This window comes from Tenrec ecaudatus, chromosome X, assembly GCF_050624435.1.
Source record: "Tenrec ecaudatus isolate mTenEca1 chromosome X, mTenEca1.hap1, whole genome shotgun sequence".
In the NCBI taxonomy this organism is placed as follows: domain Eukaryota; kingdom Metazoa; phylum Chordata; class Mammalia; order Afrosoricida; family Tenrecidae; genus Tenrec; species Tenrec ecaudatus.
In genome coordinates, this window is record NC_134548.1 from 42,287,080 (window position 1) to 42,308,822 (window position 21,743).

Consider the following 21,743-nt stretch of genomic DNA (forward strand, 5'->3'; position numbering starts at 1 on the left):
CTGCCAATCTTGTGGATTGCAGCCCAACACGTAAGCACTATACCTCTAGGGATCCTATTTATCAAGGCAACCCAAATCATCACCATACATATCCAAATGCTCTCTCTGGGATTGATGATGTTATCCAGAATTTTGACCAAGTTGTATTTTTTTTTCAGTAAAAAACAAAACAAAACAAGTTGTAGGACCTCCCTTGACATTTCTCTCAACATTCTGTCTTCAAGTTGCTTATGTGTCAATCCTAAGGGTCTTCTGAAAATACATGAAGAAATTCCATTATTTTTTATTTTTAATAAATTATTTTATCAGGAGGCTCATACAACTCTTATCACAATCCATACAGCCATCCATTGTGTCCAGCACATTTGTACATATATTGCCACCATCATTCTCAAAACAATTTCTTTCTACATGCACCCTTGGTGTCAGCTCCTCATTTTTCCCTCCCTTCCCCACCCTCGCTCCCTCATGAACCCTTCATAATTTATCAATTATTTTAATTTTTCATGTCTAATTCCATTATTTTTAAGTTTTATTTTCCCATGTACTTTCTGAAATTCCCCTCATAAACACTTTTTTGTTTAGAAGTGTGTACTCTATTGTTAAGAATGTCAGCGCAGAAGAACTACATAGTCCCTGGCTCCTACCACCAACTGCTCTGAAAAGGAGCACATTAGAGGATCCTCGAGAGAGTAGTAGAAAATGTGTAACAAAACTCAAAATCATACAAATAAAACAGGCTTCTTGGCAGATAGTCTGGAAAGGAACTCTCCCACATGATAGAATAAACAGCTATTTAAGATCAAAGTTTATCAATGGCAAGATTCAGTGAGTTTAGTAGGGGGTGGTAATTTCTGAAAAAGAATCAGGAGGGAAATGAGGGTGAGTCTGATTTCAACTTTTTAATATCTTTGTACATTTTTCCTTCTAATCAATGGCCATATTTCATGTATCTTATGTATACATGTATGTGTGTGCAGTAACTATATGTAATTTCTTTTTTTACAGTTAGAATGCTTGACTATTATGATTTTTAAAAGCATTTCAAAAGCGCATTCTCCAGAGAACAGTTTCGGCTCACCTGTACTATCAAATGGCCTGGAAGATGATATGCTAGCTTCTATTCCTGCCCCAACAGAAGATAAGAAACCAAAATTGTCCATCCTCTCACTTTTCATTTCCCTCCATTCTTTTCAGCAGGTGAACCATAGATGAAATAGAATGACTTCATGGTTTTCTCCCACATCACCCTCAAGCCCCACTGTTGGAGGACTTTAAGGAGAGTGACAACATAGTAGCTACAAAGCCTTTGATCGTAAAGAGAGGAGGAAATGCTCCGGTAGTGGCTCAAGGCAGCATGGAGGAAGAAGGAGAAGTGAGCTGGAATTTGAGAAGGTGCGCAGTGCCCTGAGCCAAGAGCCAGCGCCTGAGGAAAGGCCGAGAACCTTCAGATCCGAATGTGTCCCAAGGCTTTCCCATGCAGAGAGCACATGTCAGTCTCTATATGACAGCTGTTTGTTTGTTTGTTTGTTTGTTTGTTTGTTTCATGGCTGGCTCTTTTACAAACCTGGCTTTAGGATTTGGATGAGAAAAGTTTTCAGAGGAGGAGAGGCGAGGATTCTGACAAAAAGCAATGTGCAGAGGAGGGGAGAGAGCTGTTCCCAGCTTCATCATATTTTAACGCACAGCAATGCCCTTTGAAGAGCATGTGTTTGCAACAGCCCAAAGCTGGTGGTTTTCAACTAGAGGAAAGTTCCTCTGGCAAAATATGTACACTATTGCTTAGCCGAGCAGATGTGAGACAGATGGTGATACCCAAAAGTTGCTTCTTTTTTTCTTCTTCTTTAATATTTATTTTTCCTAAGCCTTCTGTGGTCACTGCCACAAGGAAATGCTTCAGGAAATCCAATGTCAAGTTCCCAAATGTTCTGTCCTAAAACCAAAATCATAGGTCTCATTAAAAACAACAAATGGGAAAGTTGTTTAATGAGATGCTCTAGGGAAACAATTTGGATATGGACAGTGGTTCTCACTCCTGATTGTGCATCAGAGTCACCCAGTTTGTTAAAACATAGAATCCTGCTCCCCCAACCCAGCTTTTAATTCAACAGAATTGCATAGGACTTATATAATTTTCTTATCTAATACGTTCTCAAACCAAATTTTAAAAAGTCCACTGCCATAGAGTCAATGCTGACTCATACTGACCTCCTGTGGGGTTCTGAGACTGTAACTGTTAATGTGAGTAGAAAGCCCCATCTTTCTCCCTAGGAGCTGCTGGTCATTTCGAACTGCCAATTTTTGGATCACAGCCCAATACATATCCATTATACCACCAGGGCTCCTAACCAGGTTCCCAATTGATGCTGAAGAGGATAGTCTGAGGACTACAGGATAGATACTATGGTAGTTCCATATTCTGGTGTCAATTTGAGGATTAAGAGTATGGGGTGGAGTCTAACCTGTCAAATGGGTCATAGCCAATGAGGCCCCTGTGTGGGCATGGCCTTCTCCTGAGGACTCTGGGAACTCCTGTATTTCCTCCTTGGAGGCAGTAGACACTCTCTCTTGTCTCACTCCCTTGAAGACTCTCTACTGACAAGGCTGTGAGACATCCCTGTGGAGAAGACACATATGAGTCTCCCTGAATTTGTTTATCTAGTCTACCCAGACTAATACATTATGGTACTACGGGTGGGGTACTAGAGAAACAAATCATAAAGATGGAGAGTGGATCCTTGTTTGACCTCTCCCTCATGGTGGTTTTTCTTCTTTGGCTAGCCGGAGGTCAGATATGTCCATGCAGTATACTGGGGTGGTTTCTGCAAAGAACATGGGAAATTAAAGTTTTTATTCTTTTCATTGGTTTTAGTCTTTGGTTATTCCTGTGTGAAATGGTACAAATGAATGTTCTTAATGTATCCTTTGAGCACAGAGGCAGAAATCGCCCCTTGAACTTCTCAGAGATCATGCTGGTTAGAGAAAATGGTTGTCAGAAGGTCAAAATGGCTGGGGAAAAAAAGCATGGATCTGGTTTGATGCTCTCAGAGGCCTAAGTCAATATTTTTTTAATCAATAGAATAGTTTAGATAAGGATTAAGGTAAGAAGGATAAAAATTGAACTTGATTATTTTAAGAATTGAGTTTAGTATCTGATTCTACTTTGTTTATACTGATTTCTTCTGCTTATTATTGTTGATATAAGGATTTATAGAAACAATTATTGGAAGTATGAAAATAAAGAGCTTGTAAGCCCACTTGCCTTGAGTCATTAAATTTTGATCTTTAAATGGGTTTAGGACATACATGCCTGAAAAGGAGGCTTTGAAAAGATAAGCCCCCCACAGTGCTTTGGAGTACTCAGGATATTTGCATTCCAAGAGACCTACCTAGGGGATTGTTGACCCAAATTTGGACCAGTGGTTTTTGTGAGAAGCTGGAAAAAATCTGGAACCATGAAGAAAACTCCTAAGACTGAATATTAAAAGGAGCCTGTGGCAGTCTGAAATGCTTGTTAGGTGACCACCTGGATCCACTTGTTGAGTGGAAGTGGGAGAAAAACAGCAATAAAGAGACGGGTTGAATCTGCCCACTGACACCTGTGGACTTGGGTTATAGGAACTAGAGTAGAAGCTGAGAGTGGGATGACTGGTCTGAAGTTCATGACCTACACCAAGGGAGTTAGGGTTGTTGAGAATTTGTGATGGGACCATGGTATAAGGCAAGGCAACCAATGGGCACCCTGGTGAGGCTAAGTGAGCAGCCCACATTGAGTTGACCAGATCCCGACCGGATAAAGAGAAGATATTTGAGCTTGTGAACTGGTGCATATTGCTACTGACTTTATGGATGGCCTGTCCTGATTTGACTTTGCTTATGGATGTGGACTTCACAAGGTCCCAACTGGAATGAAGGTTCCTCACATCAAAGAATATTATTGTCTCCTCAGAGCACTGGGCTGATGTAAGTGTGCAGTATAGAAATTGAATACCCAAAATTGGGGCGATAAAGGCATGAAGTGGTTAGCTTACAAATTTTCATAGGTAGGAGAATATATTTTTAGGATTATAGGTTTAAGGTATAAGTGTTCACATAAGTATAGAATATTTTTGTTTTGTTCACTGATAGAATGTTATATTGAAATGAGTGTGACATATTTAAAAATTGTATGCATTTTCATTTTATCCTATTAGGTACAGATATGATTTTTATTATTGTTTGTTTGAAAATTATATATGGCTAAAGAGTTATATGAAAGGGTCAAATTTACAAGGGGTGGTCTGTAGTAGGTACACAATCGGGTGTCAATTTGAGGATTAAGGGTGTAGGGGTGGAGTCTAGCCTGTAAGTTAGGATATTGCCAATAAGGCCTCTGTGTGAGCTTGGCCTTCTCCTGAGGATTCTGGGAACTCCTATATTTCCTCCTTGGAGCTGGGAAACGCTCTCTCTCTCTCTGCTCACTCCCTTGAAGGCTCTCTACTGACAAGGCTGACTCCTTGTGAGACATCCCTGTGGAGAAGGCACACCTGAGTCTCCTTGAATTTCTTGCTCTAGTCTACCCAAACTACCACAGATGTTCACGTTTCTTCCATCCCCCAACTCCACACCCAATACTCCCTATACTCACACACACTCACTCTCTGCCACTGAGTGGATTCTGACTCCTTGTGTCCCTATAGGATAGGGATGAGCTTCCCCTGTGGGTTTCTGAGGCTGTAAATCTAAGGGAGTAGAAAACCTCATCTTTCACATTAGCAAGTCCCAGCTTACTTACTGACAAGGCATCCTGCTGCTCATAGACTTCTAATATCCTTCCTAGGAAGCAGTGCTTCAAGGAAGCCACTTTTGGAAATGCTTTACTAGGGCATCTGTTCAGCTCAGGGATTGTCCTGACCAGGAGGACAGGCCAGAAAGATTACAAGCTCTTGAAAAAACAGCAGAGTCTCTGGGCGAAGCAAATAGTTAATGTAATCAGTTGCAAAGCCACCCAGTGGCTCCCTCGGATGAACGATCTGGCAATCAACTTCCAAAAAAAAAAATGCCATTGAGAACCCTATGAAATTTAATTTTATTCTGGCCCACATGGGGTTCCCCGGAGTTGGATTCAATTTGGTGACAACTCATATTCATAAAGGGACAGCAACCAAAATCTGCATGCATCATAAAATCCTCTAGAACTCCTTTCACAAGTCCTCTGACATTCCTGAGATAAGCAAATCTAGCCTCTTGGTTTCTACTACTTTCTGTACTTAAAAACCAAACTCACCCCCTAGGAGGCCCTTAACTTCATTTCCTTTTAAGGTTTCCTGCCCAGAGTGCAACTCCTCTCTGGCTCCACCTCAAGCAGCAGCAAAGCACATTTTTTAGCCTGATCAGTACTAGGGTCTCTTTGCATGGCTTTTCCTGGCAGCTAAGATGTGCTTTATAACTAATATCAACTTGTTAAGCAAGCATCACTAGTGTGATGGAGTGAGCGCTGGGACTGATCCACTAGCAAAGATACAGGAGCGACACATCTTTGTAACAGAAATCGATGTGGTGCTGGCATTCAGCAGGAGGAAGCACTTTGGAACTTGGGTGAGATTGAGACAAAGCACCTCCTGTAAGCCCCTTAAGCACTTTTAATTGGACAAATTGGGAAGAATGGATAGCATGGAATCCAAACAAGGAGATTTGGACAGGATTGCAGGGTGTACACACATGTGTATGTGTGTGAGACTAAATGAGCTTCTCTGCTCTCACTGCTCCATAATCTGATTTGGTAAGGCTAGGGGCAGTGAAAAAGAAGACGGCGTTCTATAAGATTGATAGACACAGTAGGTGCAACAATGGGCTCAAGCATAGGAACAATTTTGAGGATTGTGGAGGGTCAGGTAGTGTTTCAACCTGTTATACATAGGCCTACTGATGACACCACCCAATAACAAGAACAAGGGCCAACAATCTAGGGAAGGGATCCACAAAGCCCAAATGAAAAACACTATCAAACCCACTGACATCGAGTCAATTCTGACAGTTGTGAGAAAGTTTTGTTCTGTTGTACATAGGGTTGCTATGAGTCTGAACCGACTCGACAGCATCTAGCAGCAACAACACATCTGTCATCAGAAATTAGATGGAGAGTGTGTTAGTCTGGGCTGACTAGAAAAACAAATCCAGAAACATTCATATGTGTGTAAGAGACAACTTTATATGAAAGAGTAATTGTATATTGAGAAAACATCTCAGCCCAATCCTGTTGAAGTCCATAAGTCTGATATTAGCCCATATGTCCGATAGTAGTCCATAAATCCCTCTTTAGATTCACGCAGCACATGCAGTGATGCCAAATTCAGGAAGATCACAGGCCAGTAGGTAGATGGGCTTGTGGATACAGTGACAGTGAAAGCATCTCAACGTTGGCACAGGGCTCCACGTGTCTCCTCCAGCTCTCCGAGTGTCTCAACAGCAGGAAAGGGAAGGCAGAGAGAGTGGGCCTGGTCTCCAGGGAACTATTTATCTCTGCAGCACAGCTGTTCTCAACCTGTGGGTTGCACCCCCTTTTGGGGTCAAAAGAGCCTTTCACAGGGGTCCCCTAAGACCGTTGGAAAACACCTATTTCCCATGGTCTTAGCAACCAAACACTCCTCCTCTATCCATCTCTGGGTGTGTCCACCCACATACACCCACTGTTACCTATGCTACACCATCCTTCAAGACAAAATTTCATTTATTTGTAATTAGAAATAAATATTTCACAATATTTAATTACATATTATTGTGATTAGTCATTATGCTTTTATTATGTTCAATTTGTAACAATGAAAATACATCCTGTATATCAGATATTTACATTATGATTCATAAAAGTAGCAAAATTACAGTTATGAAGTAAGAATGAAAAAATGTAATGGTTTGGAGTCACCACAACATGAGGAACTGTATTAAAGGGTCGCGACATTAGGAAGGTTGAGAACCACTGACTGCTGTAGCACCTCCAGATGAGGTCATCAAATCATGACCTGATTGACAGACTAGACTCCACCCTTTTGCTCAAGTTGACGGGAGATTATGTAACTGCCACAGAGAGATCAAAGTAAAGTGTTTTGCAGAGGGAGTATCTGGGACACCTAAATCTTCAGAGAAAGACAAGAACAGCCCCCGGACCTTGAATCCGCATGAGAAAGCCATGCCCACAAGGAGTTGTCATCAGGCTGTGACTTGATTGACAGGCCTGATGAGACCTCTTTGTGAGTGTGGCCTTCTCGTGAAGATTCTGGCAACAACTCACCAGAACCCTGAGAAACATCCCACCTATATGACAGGAAGACAAGACTGCATTCAAGTGTCAAGATGAAGGATGCTGAAAGAGGCTCCGTGAGTGCACAAAGTGAGATTTACTCTTGCCTGGCTATCTTTACTGCACAGCATGGTACCTAACTTATAGGTGGAGGTCACTCAGTCTGGGAGTTACATAATTTTATGTCAATTTGATAAATAAGTGTAGGAGTGGAGTCTAGCCTTTCATTCAAGTCACAGCCTTGATGACGCCTCCTTGTGGGTTTGGTCTTCTTATGAGGATTCTGGGAACTTCCTATCTTTCTCCCTGGTGATCGGACCAGCACACTGCTGCCTGAACTAGTCCTTTGCTTAAACAGTGTACTTCACTACCTGTAAGCCAAGCCAACCCATGGATCATGTTGCCTTGTTGTGCATCACGAGAGCTAGGGGCTCCATCAGGACCTGCCTTGCCACAGCTGCTGGCGGATCCTGTCGCCTCCTTTGGGACCTGTTTCACTATGCTCCTACACTACTGACCTCTGCTACACCCCAACTTCTCATCTTCCTGCTGTTGCCACTCCTCCCTGCCTTGTCTGCTGCCTTCAGGCTGGCACTTTTTGTCTTGCTCGAGGGCAGATTGCCTTTGGCTGCTTCCTTGACTGTGGACGAGCCACTGGCATGAGTTGAAGGACCTTTTGTGGAATTCTCCAATTCCACAACTTCTACGTGTATAACTCAGGGCCACTGGAGACTGTAACTCTTCCGGGACTAGAAAGAACTGTCTTTCTCCCACAGAGCTGCTGGTGGTTTGGACTTTAAAGATTGCACACAGCCCAACACATAACTGAACTGTTACTAAACACACACATACACACACACACACATTCACATGCACTCACACACTCAAATGCATGCACGTGCACCGGCAATAAAACAAACTAACAAACCACTGCCATCTAGTAAGTTCCCACTCAAAACAAACCTATATAGAGTTTCCAAGGCTGCAAATCTTTATGGGAGCAGACATCCTCCTTTCTCTCCCTTTCAGTGGCTAGTGGGTTTGAACCACAGACCTTGTGGTTAGCAGTCCAGCTTTTACTCGACAGTGCCACCAGTGCTCCTTTCTTGTACAAAAGTAAGAATAAATATGAAACATATACATCTGTTTGGACTTTTCTACACATTATACTAAAAGACACATTTAGGAAATGCAGTGCAGTGAATTATTTGATATAGCGCTTCTAACCATAATCTCCATTAGTTCCACCAAATGACCCTTTACTGCTGGCTCTGGGTAAGAGAAGGTGAGAGAAGAAGACAGGGATTACACTGAGCCATCGCAGAAGCAGGATGAAGGGAATTTCACTACCAGAAAGAAAGAAACATTAGGAATGAAGAACTTTGGACTCTGAGGTACTTGTGAATTGAACGTCCTTGATTCAGGAGACAATGTTTACACCAGTGGAGCATCAATAGCAGAACTAAGAGCCATAGCATGAGACTTCCCAGCCTACAGAGCAAGAAAAATCTAAGTGCCATTGGGTAGGAGACTGGCTTATGGCGTCGGGTGCCAGACACTTAGTTGGGGGACATTGGCTTGCTGATTCATGGAGCTAGATTTCATTACCTGCAGGGTGAGACTTATGGTGGAGTGGCGTGCTTTGAGCACTTATTAGTAGTACTACACGAGCTCTGTAACCTTAAATGAGCAGGGCAGAGGACAATGGGCCATGTGACTGAGAAGCCAAAGGCCCAGAGAGGAGCCTGCCGATAGGCATGGCTGAGAAGGAGTTGTCCTGTCTGGATAATTGTATACTGAACGTGTGCAACCGTTTAACTTCCTTAATACCTCATAATCATGAGTACTGTCTCTGTGACCATTATCTGTGTGTCCACTGAAAGAAATTATGGAACCCAGTTGAAATGCAAAGAGTGCTGTGGGTAGGACAGTTGCGGGCAGAATTTTTAGGGCGGTGCATATCTGATCTCAGATTCATAGAAATCTGCCTTGGGTGATGCTAATCTGTTGGATTTTTTTCTTCCCCCTTGGCTAGGTGGGGGAGATCAGACACAACCCCCATGTCATTTCTCTTACAGTGACATAACCCAGGGCCTGCCTGTACATGCCTGTAGCATAGTGAAGGAAATTCTAGAGTCACCAGATTGAATTTGAGCTCAAATCCCAGCTCTCCTTCTAATTCCCTTTGTGACCTCCCACCCCAGACAAATCCCTTTAACTTGCTCAGCCACAGAGGCTGATTCATAAAATGTGAGGAATTGGGGCTCTCTTGGGGGCCCTTTTCATCTAAAGTTGCACATTTCCATGAGAGGAAAGCCAGCTGGAATCTAACAAGAGTCTAAGCCAGTCAGGACTGACCAAAGAGTGTGTGTGATTGCAGGCGATTATTTTCCACAAACCCACTAAGAGCCTCTGGGAGTCAACGTCCCTGCTAGGACATTAGGATTCCAAAGGAACATGTCCACAGTACAGCACCGATGAATCACACAATATTCCTCTGGGTCTTTGAAGCTTCCTCAGCCCCCCAGTATTATGACTCCAGTCCTGCCTTTCACTGCAGGCCAGACCAGAGCATGTACACAGGTGCAGGTAAGAGTTCATGACACAAGGAATGCATATCAGATAAAGTCCCCAGGAGCAGAAATGGGAGTAGTGATTCCAGGAGGGTAGGAAGGTGGGGCGGAAGAGAGGAGGAAAGGGGAACCAATAGAAATGATCGACCCATAACCACCAACACCACTCCACTCCAAGGGGGATGAACATCAGAAACATGGGTGATGGGAGACAGTGGTCAGTGTAAGATATGAAAATAATAATAATTTTTCATTTATCAAGGGATCATGAGGGTGAGAGGGTGGAAGAGAGGGAAAAAAGAGGAGTTGATACCAAGGGCTCAAGTAGAAAGGATATGTTTAGAAAATGATGACAGCAACATATGCACAATTATGCTTAATACAATTGATGTATGGATTGTTCTAAGAGCTGTAAGAGCCCCAATAAAATGATCTCTCACCAAAAAAGGAACATGTCCAGGGACATCAGATTCATAAATAACCCCAAAACCACTCTCATTGCCATCATGTCAATTATGACTTGCAGTGATCCTTTTAGGGCAAAGCAGAAGTAGCCCCTTGGGTGTGTGAGGCTGTAAATCTTTACATTTACTGCAAGCCTCATCTTTCTTCCTCAGAGCAGCTGCTGGGTTGGAACTGCTGACCTTGAGATTAGTAGCCAATGCCACCAGGGAACCTGCTTCCTAAATAAATGATAACACAATATGATCCTATCCCTTGGGAAGTGGGCATAAAATCTATGTGGAAACAGGATTTCAAATTTAGACACTGAAATGCATTAGAGCTTTGGTATGACAAACACTGAATCAGTGGCAACAAGTCTATTGGAATTTCTATACAGTTGGGGATGTGGCCACACCACCATTTCCTCACCACCCCACAAAGGACCTGCCAAAACAAAGCTCAGCTCTTGCCCTGGAGCCCGAATTTAGTGTTTTTATTTGGTTTCTTGCTTAACAGAGTCATTCAGCTCAGTCACCCACACTGTAAATGGCACCCCAGAGTCACTCATTAAGGACCCTGGTGTGCAATCAGCATTGACCTGACGCACAGCGAGCATAACAGGCGGGACTGCGCAAACAGCCGCCATGACAGCAGGGCAGAAGAAATATCACAAAGATATTTCAAGACCAAGGCAAAGGCCTGTCCCCATATTCTCTCAGCCTGCCTGCCTACTACTCATATTTAAAAGCTAGAAAACCCATGTACTCAATTTACAGCTCCAACCCCAAATGTTGGGGATAATCCAAGCCATTATGTCTAAACCCATTTATCTTCTCTCTGGAGAACAATGCACACAGAGTCATCCAGTATGAGCTAAGGATTACGGGTGAGTGAATCATTCAGAGTGGGAAAGAGACTGCCAGAAGTCTCTGAGGCCAGAGTGCGCGCCCAACCACAAGACCCAGGTGTAACCAATTATCATTCCGAAAACTTGGGAGTTTAGCAATACTACCAATAACCTTTGTCCTGCAAAGGCTTTCCCCTTAAATCCTTATCTGAAAATCCTATTTCAGGATTCCCGGGTGTTTTCTAAGTCTCCTTTGAATCGTATCTTAGAGGGATCTGATATCGAAGTGTCTCAGCAATGAACCATTCCCTAACTTGTTTTCTGTACACATGGATCTTTTGTTCAAGGTACTGCACATTTTCTCAAACTTTGTGCTAGCTCAAATTTCGTCTTCTTTGGGAATTATCATCTTGGAAAACCCTGCAGGGGTATCGAAATGGAAGAATTTGAAACTCTGTCACGAGTGTTTCAATCAATCAATGAATCCACAAATGTTGACTGAACACATCCACCAGGTACCACACACTGGGCTAAGTGGGGTGCACAAGCTGACAAGAGAAGCCGGAGGCACTCGGAGTCATGGTGATCCCTGCTTTGTTTGGTGCTGCTTTTCAAGTGAAGAAAACTGGTAGCAGTACAGCTGTGTAACTCGAGCCCGCCTGCTCACTGGCTCTGTTTACCCACTTTGGGAATGCATCTTACTTTCTGTGTTAGTTTTTGTGCCCAAGAAGCACACCTCGTCTTACAGAATTCATGAGGATGATCTAGTGAGTTCTACTCCACAGCAGCCCAGGGTTGATTTATACAAGGCAGAGGCCAGGCATGCCTCCACCCTTTAACTTGGTTTACCTTATTGTGACACCAACCATCTCTCCCAGGGCACTCCAATTCGCTGCTTGCCGTTGTTAGATTCAATCCAGTCAGTTCCAACCCATAGCGACTCCATGCACAACAGAACGAAACACTGCACAGCCCCATGCCATACTCACAACTGTTCCTGTGCTTTAGCCCATTGCTGCAGCCACTCTGTCGATCCATCTCATTGAAGGCCTTCTTATTCGATGCTGCCTCTCTACTTTACCAAATATGCTGTCCCTTTCCAGGGACTCGTCTCTTCTGACAACAGGTCCAAAGTATGTAAGATAAAGTCTTACCATCATTCACGCTGGGTTCAAGAATCTCTTGAAAGCGCCACACAGAACTCACAGACAGCACTCGTGGGTTATCGACTTTATTAGGGAAGCTAATAAGTTACAAAATGTGTGGCATATTAATGATACTGTTCAAAAATTTCCACATACCTTTGGCCAACCTTTCTTTGGAATGGATTCCTTTCAGCCTGTTGGCCAAGTTGCTGTCTTCCAAATTTTCACGCAAACTTTTTCTTCCCATTTCAAAACATTCTTAGAAAAACCCACAGACCTTTGACTTTAACTTTCGTTGGGTCTTCAACGCCACCCTCAATGACCTTAGCATAATTATTCTTCAGATCCACACCCAATGTTTACCCTCTATGCTCTCAAGGCCTGTCCACGCATCTATGTTATAGTATTTATTACTTGGCATAACTGTTTCCATTTCCATGGGTGACGTAAATGTCTTGGCTCAACGTCTAACTAAAGATTGTTTAAATCTATCCAGTGGCACCACTCGAGTGAGGCCTGGCCATCTACTTATGGAAAGGAAACCTGCATGGGGTTGTCTTGGGTTGGAATCCATTTCACAGAAACAGCCCCCCCACCCCCCCTCCCCCTGCTCCACCAGGCAGAAAGTTACTTGAGAAAAGGAATTACATCCTAGTGTAGGGGGGCTGACCTGCTAATCACAAGGTCAGAGATTTGAGCCCACCAGCCACTCTGTGGGAGAAACATGAAGCTGTCTGCTCCCAGAAAGTTACGAACTCAGAAACCCAGAAGGGTATTTGTATTCTGTCCTTTAGGGTTGCTACGAGTCAGAATGGACTTGATGGCAGTGAGTCTCTTTTCTTTTCTTTTTTTCCCCCAGTTTGATCCCAACCGCAAGATTATTCCATCATTCAGGGTCCACTTTAAGAAGTAAATTTTGTGAGTAATGCCCAAATTTCATCAGAGAAGACAGGAACTGTTTCTATTTGAGAATGAAACTCAAATTTCCCAGAAAAAAATTGGGCTCATGAGGCCACACAATAATGGAGAGGCTGGCCTGAGAAACCTCCTATAAACGGGAACTCAGGAGGGCATATTATTCGCACTGCTATTCTGGAAGTGAGTCCTTAACCCATGTATTAAAATCATAGCTTGGCTGCTAGAATGCCATACTATGCTGTAGCCTGGAAAAAGCTCACCTTTCTTCTCTTTCAACTCTCTCTTTGCTTTCAATTACCAATTTTAGTTGTGTTCGCTGAAAGGGGGATGGATGTAGCACACATCTTTGAGTTTACTAAGGAAACCATTCAACCACTTTGGAAGGGGTTGGGGCAAAGTAGCCAACAAAAATGAGAAATGCAAACCCCAGCTTGTGGTTGCAGCCAGTCTCTCATCTTACAGCCCCCAGAGGAGGTTATTGCTTAAACAGAGGGTGTTCATGGATTTACACATAACTTCTCTAGTCAGGAAGCCATAGTTCCTATGTCATCTAGCTTCACAAGGACAAAAGCCCCATTAACCTGTACACATGTCTGTAGCAGCTCCTTTGAAATGTAAGAAAGACTCCATTGCCTCAATTGCAGGGAACTATTAATTCCATAGAGAAAATAATTCTTGGCAAAGCAGGTCAGTGAAAAAGAGGAAGACTCTCAAGGAGGTTGGCTGGCACAGTGCAATGATGAGCTCCAACGTAGGGATGGTTGTGAAGATGGCACGGGGCCAGACAGTGTTTTGTTCTGGTGAACATGGGCTCACTATTGATATAGTGGGATCGCTGGTGGGCTACTAACTTCAAGGTTAGCCGTCCGAAATGACCAGCCACTCTGTGAAAGGTATTTTCTACTCCTGCAAATAGTTGCCGTCTTGGAAACACTCCAGGGGCAATTAGAGTTTGTCCTATAGGGTCGCTCTAAGCCAGAATCATCTCGAAGGCAATGGGATATTTTTGGTTTGGTTTTATTTTGATTTTTTTTAAACAGCAGCAACATTCATTCAAATAGCCACTTGACACAAAATGATCTGCTTGGCACCAAGGGAAGTACACAGACGAATAAGACATGGCACGGCCTCTGCCTTCAAAACGTAATGAAAATGAGTACATCCATGACTGTATTCTATAACATGTATGATGAAAAGTGTACTAGAGAAATAAAGAGTTGCTTGTGGGGGTTTCAAGGAAAGGGATAAAGGAAAGCTATAAAATCAGTGTGCCTCTAGACAATGGGCAAGAAGTAAACAAACAGGTAGCTGAAGGGAGGTGGGGGAGGTGCGCATTCTAGATGCAAGAAGCAGCATCTGCCAAGAAGTAGGGAAACGTGTCTCCATTTCTGGAAGGAGCATAGGAAAGCAGGGGAGAAGGACTGGAAAATTTAGCTGGAAGTAAACTGTATAGCTTTCGCCTGAATTTTCCACTTAGCTTGAGAAAGATCAGGGAACTGCCTGTGTTTGTGAGTAGAGTACTAAAGTGATAGAATACAAAAGTAAAACTCTACTTAAAAGACCTTTTTTATCTGACCGAAGAAATTTGAATGAGCTACACAAGAGTCAAGAAGTCAGAATCTTATACTGATCTGAAAGGGAGGGTTGTGGTGGAAAGACTGAAGAATTGGGAAGGTTTGACGAGAAGCTTTAATGAGAGTTTTTGAAATTCTAAGGAACGTGTTAGTTCAGGGGTTACATTCTCAGCTACTAACCCAAAGGCCAATGATTCAAAGCTTTTGTTCCTGGGAGAAAGATGTGCTAGTCTTCTTCCCTAAAGACTACCGTCTTGGAAACACTATAGGGCAATTCTATTCTGTTCTATATGATTATGAGGAGCTGGAAACAGCAGGATGGTAACAGCTTTGGTCTGGATTTCATTTCTGGAGTGTCCTTCGCTCATGGATCTGTAAAATGAGAAAGAGTCCTTGAGTGGACTAAATATTTAAGAACCAACTATTAACTCCAAGGTTGGAGATTTGAGACTGCAGAGAGGCTACAGAAGAATTAATATATTTGAACTTCCAGAAGAACAAACCAATCCATCTTCAAGAAGTACAGCCAGAATGCCCCTTAGAAAGAAGAATGGGAAAGCTCTGTCTCATGTCTTTTGGATATATCATCAAGAGAGACCAGTCCCTGGAAAAGGACATCCTGTCTGGTAAAATAGAAGGTCAGTAAAAAAGAGGAACACCCTCAAAGAGATGCATTGACACCGTGACAGCAACCATATATTCAAGCATAACAATTTTGCAGATGACGTAGGACTGGGAAGGATTTTGTTCTGTTTAACATCAGGTGACTGTGAATTGGAACCAACTGGACAGCATCTAACAATAACAGAGGCCTTTCAGAAGGTCGTGATGTGCCACTAGTTCTCCTTGCCCACATAAGGGCGCCATCAGTTGGAATCAGCAGCAATTGGCTGGTTGGATGTTTGATTGTAACGATGTATTATAATGAGAGCGTTATCCACAAGCAAGTTGTCAGCTGGAAATGGCCTGCTCTTTCCAGCCCATCTCCTTTTAATGCAAAGTAATTGTGCCAGCTGATTACAAGTTTTAAATCAAAATAGTGGTGAGACTTTAATTGTACATCCTGAGCCAGGTGCTCGGGTCCTACTACTTATCTCCAAATGAGGCATTTCAGAAGAATGCTTTGGCGAGTGGGCTGGGGTGTGGTTTTTAGTAAACCTCCTTTGGTTTTCCTAACTGGTGAAACCACACTGCTTTGCCAAATTTCTCCAGACATAAACTTTTGTTAGCGGCCCCAGTGCTCATTTGCCATCTTCAGCTTTGTTTGTAGGAGGGGATGAAATAACTTAGATGTTTGTAAGGTCTCCAGGGTTCATTTAAGAAAAGAATTTCTAAAAAATACTCTGAAATCTTATAAGCCCACAAGCACAGTCAAAAACAGACAACTTTGCTATGAACTTTCCACTCACTTCATGTTTTTTTCACAGACACTGCATTTATGCAGAACTGAAAAAAAAAAAAAACCAGAAGCGCCCAAAGACTGCCACACATTCAAAGATGGAAGAGCTCCAGAGACCTTCTAGGAGTGGGGATGGCAATAATTTACTCTCACTCTGACAGATTCGCTAGAAATTGCAGAGGGTGACATAATCGGTGTGCTGAGGGAGGCCCACTTGCCTCTTTCAGTGGTGTTTGATTCCAGACCTCTCACCTTCCCTCTTACCAGAGACACGATGTCCACTTGCAATATCAGGGAGTGGTGAGCGTACAAGGGCTGTGCCAGCGCAGGCTAAGGCTGCCCTGGCACCGACCTATATTATCTAAACACATACATCTTTTAAAGAGAAAGGCAAGGCGAGCGGAGCCGGGAGGAAGGAAGGGCCAGGGAGCGGGATCAGGGGCCAGGTGCAAAAGGAGAAGAGGCGCCCTGCTTGAGAGAGGCTCAAGTAGATGTATGAGCAGCTCAGCCCTCCCTCTTCCAGCTGCAAAGGCTGCCTCTTCGTCTGTCCCACTCCACATCACTCCTCTTCCCCTACATGTTCCTCCCACCGGGATGCCTCCTAAGGTGTGGTAAATGGGGTGGTGGTGAAGGAGGTATTAACACAACGTGGAAATGGTAGTTGCCCTGTTCCACCTGAAAAGTGTGTCTCTAACAACGCCTAAATCTCTTCCTCTGTCCCACCCCCACCTCTACTTTTCCACTTCTCCTTTCCCGCTATATTCCTGCCACCCTGCCACTCTGGGAAAGAGGTGGTGGTCGTGGAGTAAGTGTGCTATTGAAATTGTCGTTGCTCTGCTTCAGCTGAAAAACTTCCTCGGACGTCTCTAGCTCTTCCTTTGGCCCACTCCCTACCTCCAGCCCTTCCATGTCCACTTACTAACTGCCTCTTCCGGACTCCCGGAGGGGGTCACCCATTGGGTTGCTGACTCTAAAGTCAGCATTTCCAAACCACTAGCGGCTCCAGGAGAGAAGGAGCTGCTATTGTTGTAAAGAGTTACCGTCTCAAAAACCCACAGGGGCAGTTCTACCCTGCCCTATAGGGGTCACTAGGACTTGGAATGGACTCGAAGGCAGCAAGTTCAGTTTTCGCAAACCCCCCCACCCACCGCCTGTCTCTTCTGCCCTGTTGTGGTGGTTGTTGTTAGTGCCATTGAGTCATTTCAAATTCATAGCAACCCTATGTAAAACACAACGAAGCACCGCCCCATCCCGCACCTTCCTTGCAGTTGTCCCCACGTCTGAGCCCATTATTGCAGTCACTGTGTCAATCCATCTTGTCAAAGGTCTTCCTCTTTTTCACCCGCCCTTCACTTTACCAAACATGATGGTCTTCTCCAGGGACTCCTACCTCCGGACAACATGCTCAAAGTACCTGAAAGAAAGTCTCTCTGTCCCTGCCTCGAAGAGGAATTCTGGTTGTACTTCTACCAAGGCAGAATTGTTTGTTGGCTTGGCTTACATGGCACTTGCAATATTCTTTGCCAGCACCATTAAAGTCGTAACTACAACCTGACTCTTACTAAAGACTAGTAAAGGAATGGAGATGGTATTAACACACCATTGAAATGGTAGCTGTCAGGCACAGAGAATAGAGCCTCCTTTTCATTTTGCCCTGAACCCATTCTGCCAGAACAGCTAAACTTTACCCAACTCAAACACAAATAATCCAGTTTATTCGTTTGAAAATCTGTTTATTTGGGGATGCACTGAGAAATGGATTTTTGGTTACGCCTTTCCCAAGCAAACTTATCTAGGGAACACCGGTCCTTCACCCAAAACTTGGTAGATTGATTTCTGGGCCCAGATTTCATGTGCCCACCTTGTTCAACTGAAAGCCTCCCTGTCATTCACATTTTCCCATGAACACTTAATTAAAATGTGCCCGTGAATTTACTCTCCATTCCGGGGTACAGGGTTGTTCTTCTCTGCCATTGTTTGCTAACTGAAGACTCTCGGTGAGGTAGCTAGCTGAGCTTTACAATTTCTCATTCCCAAAGGCAGTTTCACCCAACAAACACCAGGATCCCCCTACATGTTGTCCACGGCACCCTCTATAGCTCCAAGAAACCTCGCCTTCTGCCCAACAAGGCTGGGTGTGTGCAGCCCTCTTTCCTGGAGCTAACCAAGCACATGCCACATGTCACTGCTCTCAACTGGCACCTCTCCCAACCACCCCCCACCAGGAGGTGCCCACTTTGTGGGATCCCACGCGGGCAGGGAGAGGGTGGAGGTACCACTTCAACTACCCACAAAAGTCTCTCCAGTCCTACGGCCCCAAGGGGGTAGCCTAAAGTCCAAGGATGGAAGCCGGTAAGGAGTCCTTGCAGGACCAGAAGCCAGTCTTCCTGGGCCCTGGCCACAAGCCTTCATGTGGGTGGCAAAACTCAGCGTGGTGAGAAATGAGCCAGCTGCCAATCTGCTCTTTGCAGCCTCCTCTGCCAACGTGGGGGTGATCAGAACTCTGGCTTTCCGGACACAGAAAATGCCTGAGCTCCTTGCACCCCCAAGGAAGGCACCCTGGCACTATGTGCTGGGCTGGCAGTCTGATCTCCCATCCCAGTGCCCAAGACCCACTCCGCGTCACCTCTCCCTCCAACACTACTAGCAGGGCGCCGGATTCGCAAACCTAAGTGTCCCCCCCCCCCCCCGCCCTCGTGCGCCTCCCTGGGTTCAGCGCTTAGGGGGTCCTATTGGCCTCAAGGGAGTCCAGGGCGTTTGGCCGGGGACATAGCCCCACCTAGAGCGCCTACCTGTGAAGCCACGGCTCGGTGGGGCATGCAATAGCAGAAGCAGAAGTGGCTGCAGCAGAACAACCCAGCGTGCCGGACTCCCCATGGCGCGCTGGCGCTACGCTGGGCTGGGGCGCAGACGGCTTCTCTGCGCAGGAAGAGATGAGGACCCAAGCGCTGCGCTAAGCGCGGGCTAAGGCCACCCGCGAAACTCCTCCTCTTGCCCGCCTCCCCTCCCGCCAGCCCTCCTGTCTCAGCCTGCCTCCTAGGAACACCGCCAAGTTTGGGGCTCCAACCCACCCCCCTCCTTCTGCGATCGCCTCTTCTCCAGGCTGGGCTGGCTGGGCTCTCCGGGCCTAAAAAGTGGTCGGTGAGCTACAGCAAACCGGAATATCTGAAAGTATCCTTCTGTTCTTTTGTAAGTCCCTCACGCTGAATACACCCCCTGGCGGCTCTTCAGCCGCCCAAATTCTGGGCCACCAAGAGAAAGGGGCAGCCAAGGAGGTCCGAAGTACCCCTCTATGACCAGCTATAGTGGCCACGTTCTCAGGCTAAGTTTACTGTTATTTGGGTCTGTTTTATCCGCGAAGAAACCAGCGCTTAGAAATGTGCGCCGATCACCTTAATCAAGTGGGGGCTTGACCTTCGATTTGGGGTTATACTGGCATCATTACCCCTGATGCACTTTTTTATGTTCCTTTCTCGTTGGGTGAGGGTACAGAGCAGGGGCTGGGCCGGGTGTGTGACTGTGCACTGCGGTTTAGGGCTAGTCTTGAGGTTCTCCTTCCAGAGTGGGGAAGCACAAGGCACACAAAGTTCCCTGCCTCCCCCACAGCCTCTGGGATTCAGCTGTAGTTTCCTGAGCCAGAGCCTCTCATTTCCTGGGTTTTTCTCAACCGCCTCAAGGATACCACGTCCAGCCTCCAGCCTCCACCCTGTGGCCTGGCATCAGTGAATCCTGACATCAGGATAGGGTTTCTAGGCTGCCTGCAGGAAGGGTCTGGTTTCATGGAAGCATTTCAGAAAAGGTTCTCTAGTCTGTTTGCTTTTTTCCTGTTGTTGTTATTGTAAGTCCCTGAAGGTGCATCTCACCCTTTTGCTGCCTGAAGGTGATAGTAGTTTGAAGACGAGTACAATTAGGGTCACTGCACTGCACAAAGGGACCCGCGGGGAGGACCAAGTGGAAGCAGAACTCCCGCTGCTTCTGGCCTCCCTGAGCCATGACTTCACATGGCCCACGTGTACTGTGGACCAGCACCTTCCTCTTTGCCCTTGGCGTGGTCTGCTTCCTGGATCGTGGGCCCTGGGATCATCTTCCAGGTTTTCACAAAGAATGGAGCCCTGCTGGTGCTGTCCAGGAAGCATTGGATTGCTAACCTCAAGGTCAGCAGTTCTAACCCACCTTGCGAAACAGACCCTCTCAGCAAGCCTCTATTTAGACCCCTGGTGCTGTAGTGGTTTTGCATGGGGCTGTGAGCTGCATGATGGGCAGTTCAAAAGCACCAGAAGCTCCTTGGGGGAAAGACTGGGCTTTCTGATCCCACAAACAATTACAGTCTAAGAAACCCACAGGAGGTCACTATGCCTCAGCATTGAACCGATGGCAGTGGGTTTGGGTTTTGGAGAGCATGTCTATGAGATGACTCAAGAAGCCTTTCTTAGATGTGTAGGCAATTAGGCTGCCTCATTATCATGTAAGAGGTGATGTACAAGAGACTATAAAGTTGTTCCCTCCTAAAGGAAGTAATAGAGAAAGCCACACGAGACAGGAAGGCACTCCCTTGAGAGCTAGAGAGAACTCACCTCAGGACAAAGATGATTTACAGTCCCAGAACCCCTATCTAGGGTAGCTATGAGTTGGAATTGAGTGGAGGCAGTGGGTTGATTATCCTAGTCAAAACAAAGAAACAAACAAAAGAACTCACCACCATCGAGTCAATTCAGACTCATAGTGACTCTATAGGACAGGGTAAAAGTCTCTGGGACTCTAACTCTCTATGGGAGTTTGGCTGGTAGTTGAAATCATTGGCGTCTAAAAAAATCAGATCTCTGAGAATTAGGGTGGGAATGCTCAAAGTAAAGAACGAGGAAGCTAAGGATAATCCTCAAATAGCATGAATTTACAACATCTTGGCTTAAAGATATTCCTTCCCTTTCTAGGATAAATATTTAGATTTAAACAACACAAGATTTAGGGGTTGAAAAAAATTTGGAGCGCAAGGTAAAATGAATATTTTTTACTCTAAATATAAACATATAAAAAGGACAGATCTCTGTTATGAAATTTGTAAACTACCTAAAAAAAAAGACAATTTCAGAAAGCATTTATTTGGTGCTGTCTGCAAAAGGCTCAAGGAAAATGCTCTTATGAAGTGGTAGAAAACCAAGAAAGACTCTTTTTTTCCTGTTTGGGAAGCTGATGAGGAAAAGAATAAGCCTTATGGAATATGCCCAAACCAGGGCCTTATTGCACCTGGAAAATTCTTATTTTCTGATTCCAAACTCCACTAGCATTCCTCTCTCTACAAGATCAAACAAACAAACAAACAAAAAACCCTAGGGAACACTTGTGAGGATCACAGCCCAAGGTCACAGATGCCTTAAAAGACTTAGATTTAATAATAAACACGTAGACACATTATCGTGATATTAAAAAGACTGGTATACTAATAGTAGATGGCAACTGTAAGGCAAAACAGAAACAAAACCAAACCTCATTGTCATCGAGTCCATGCAGACTCATAGCAAGCCTGTTGGACAAGGTAGGACTGCCCCTGGACTTTCTGAGACTGT

At 44.8% G+C, this 21,743-nt stretch overlaps 1 protein-coding gene across 2 annotated transcripts in view; it reads right to left on the minus strand.

Moving 5' to 3' along the window:
• The window catches only part of SRPX (sushi repeat containing protein X-linked), a 116,765-nt gene extending 97,632 nt beyond the window's left edge, over positions 1-19,133 (minus strand). For both annotated transcript variants that reach the window (XM_075539592.1, XM_075539591.1), the window contains exon 1: positions 18,972-19,133. In XM_075539592.1, coding sequence (XP_075395707.1) covers positions 18,972-19,056 — 85 coding nt within the window. In that variant the 5' untranslated portion in view covers positions 19,057-19,133. The remainder of the gene's footprint in view (positions 1-18,971) is intronic.
• Between the last annotated feature and the right edge of the window lie 2,610 nt (positions 19,134-21,743).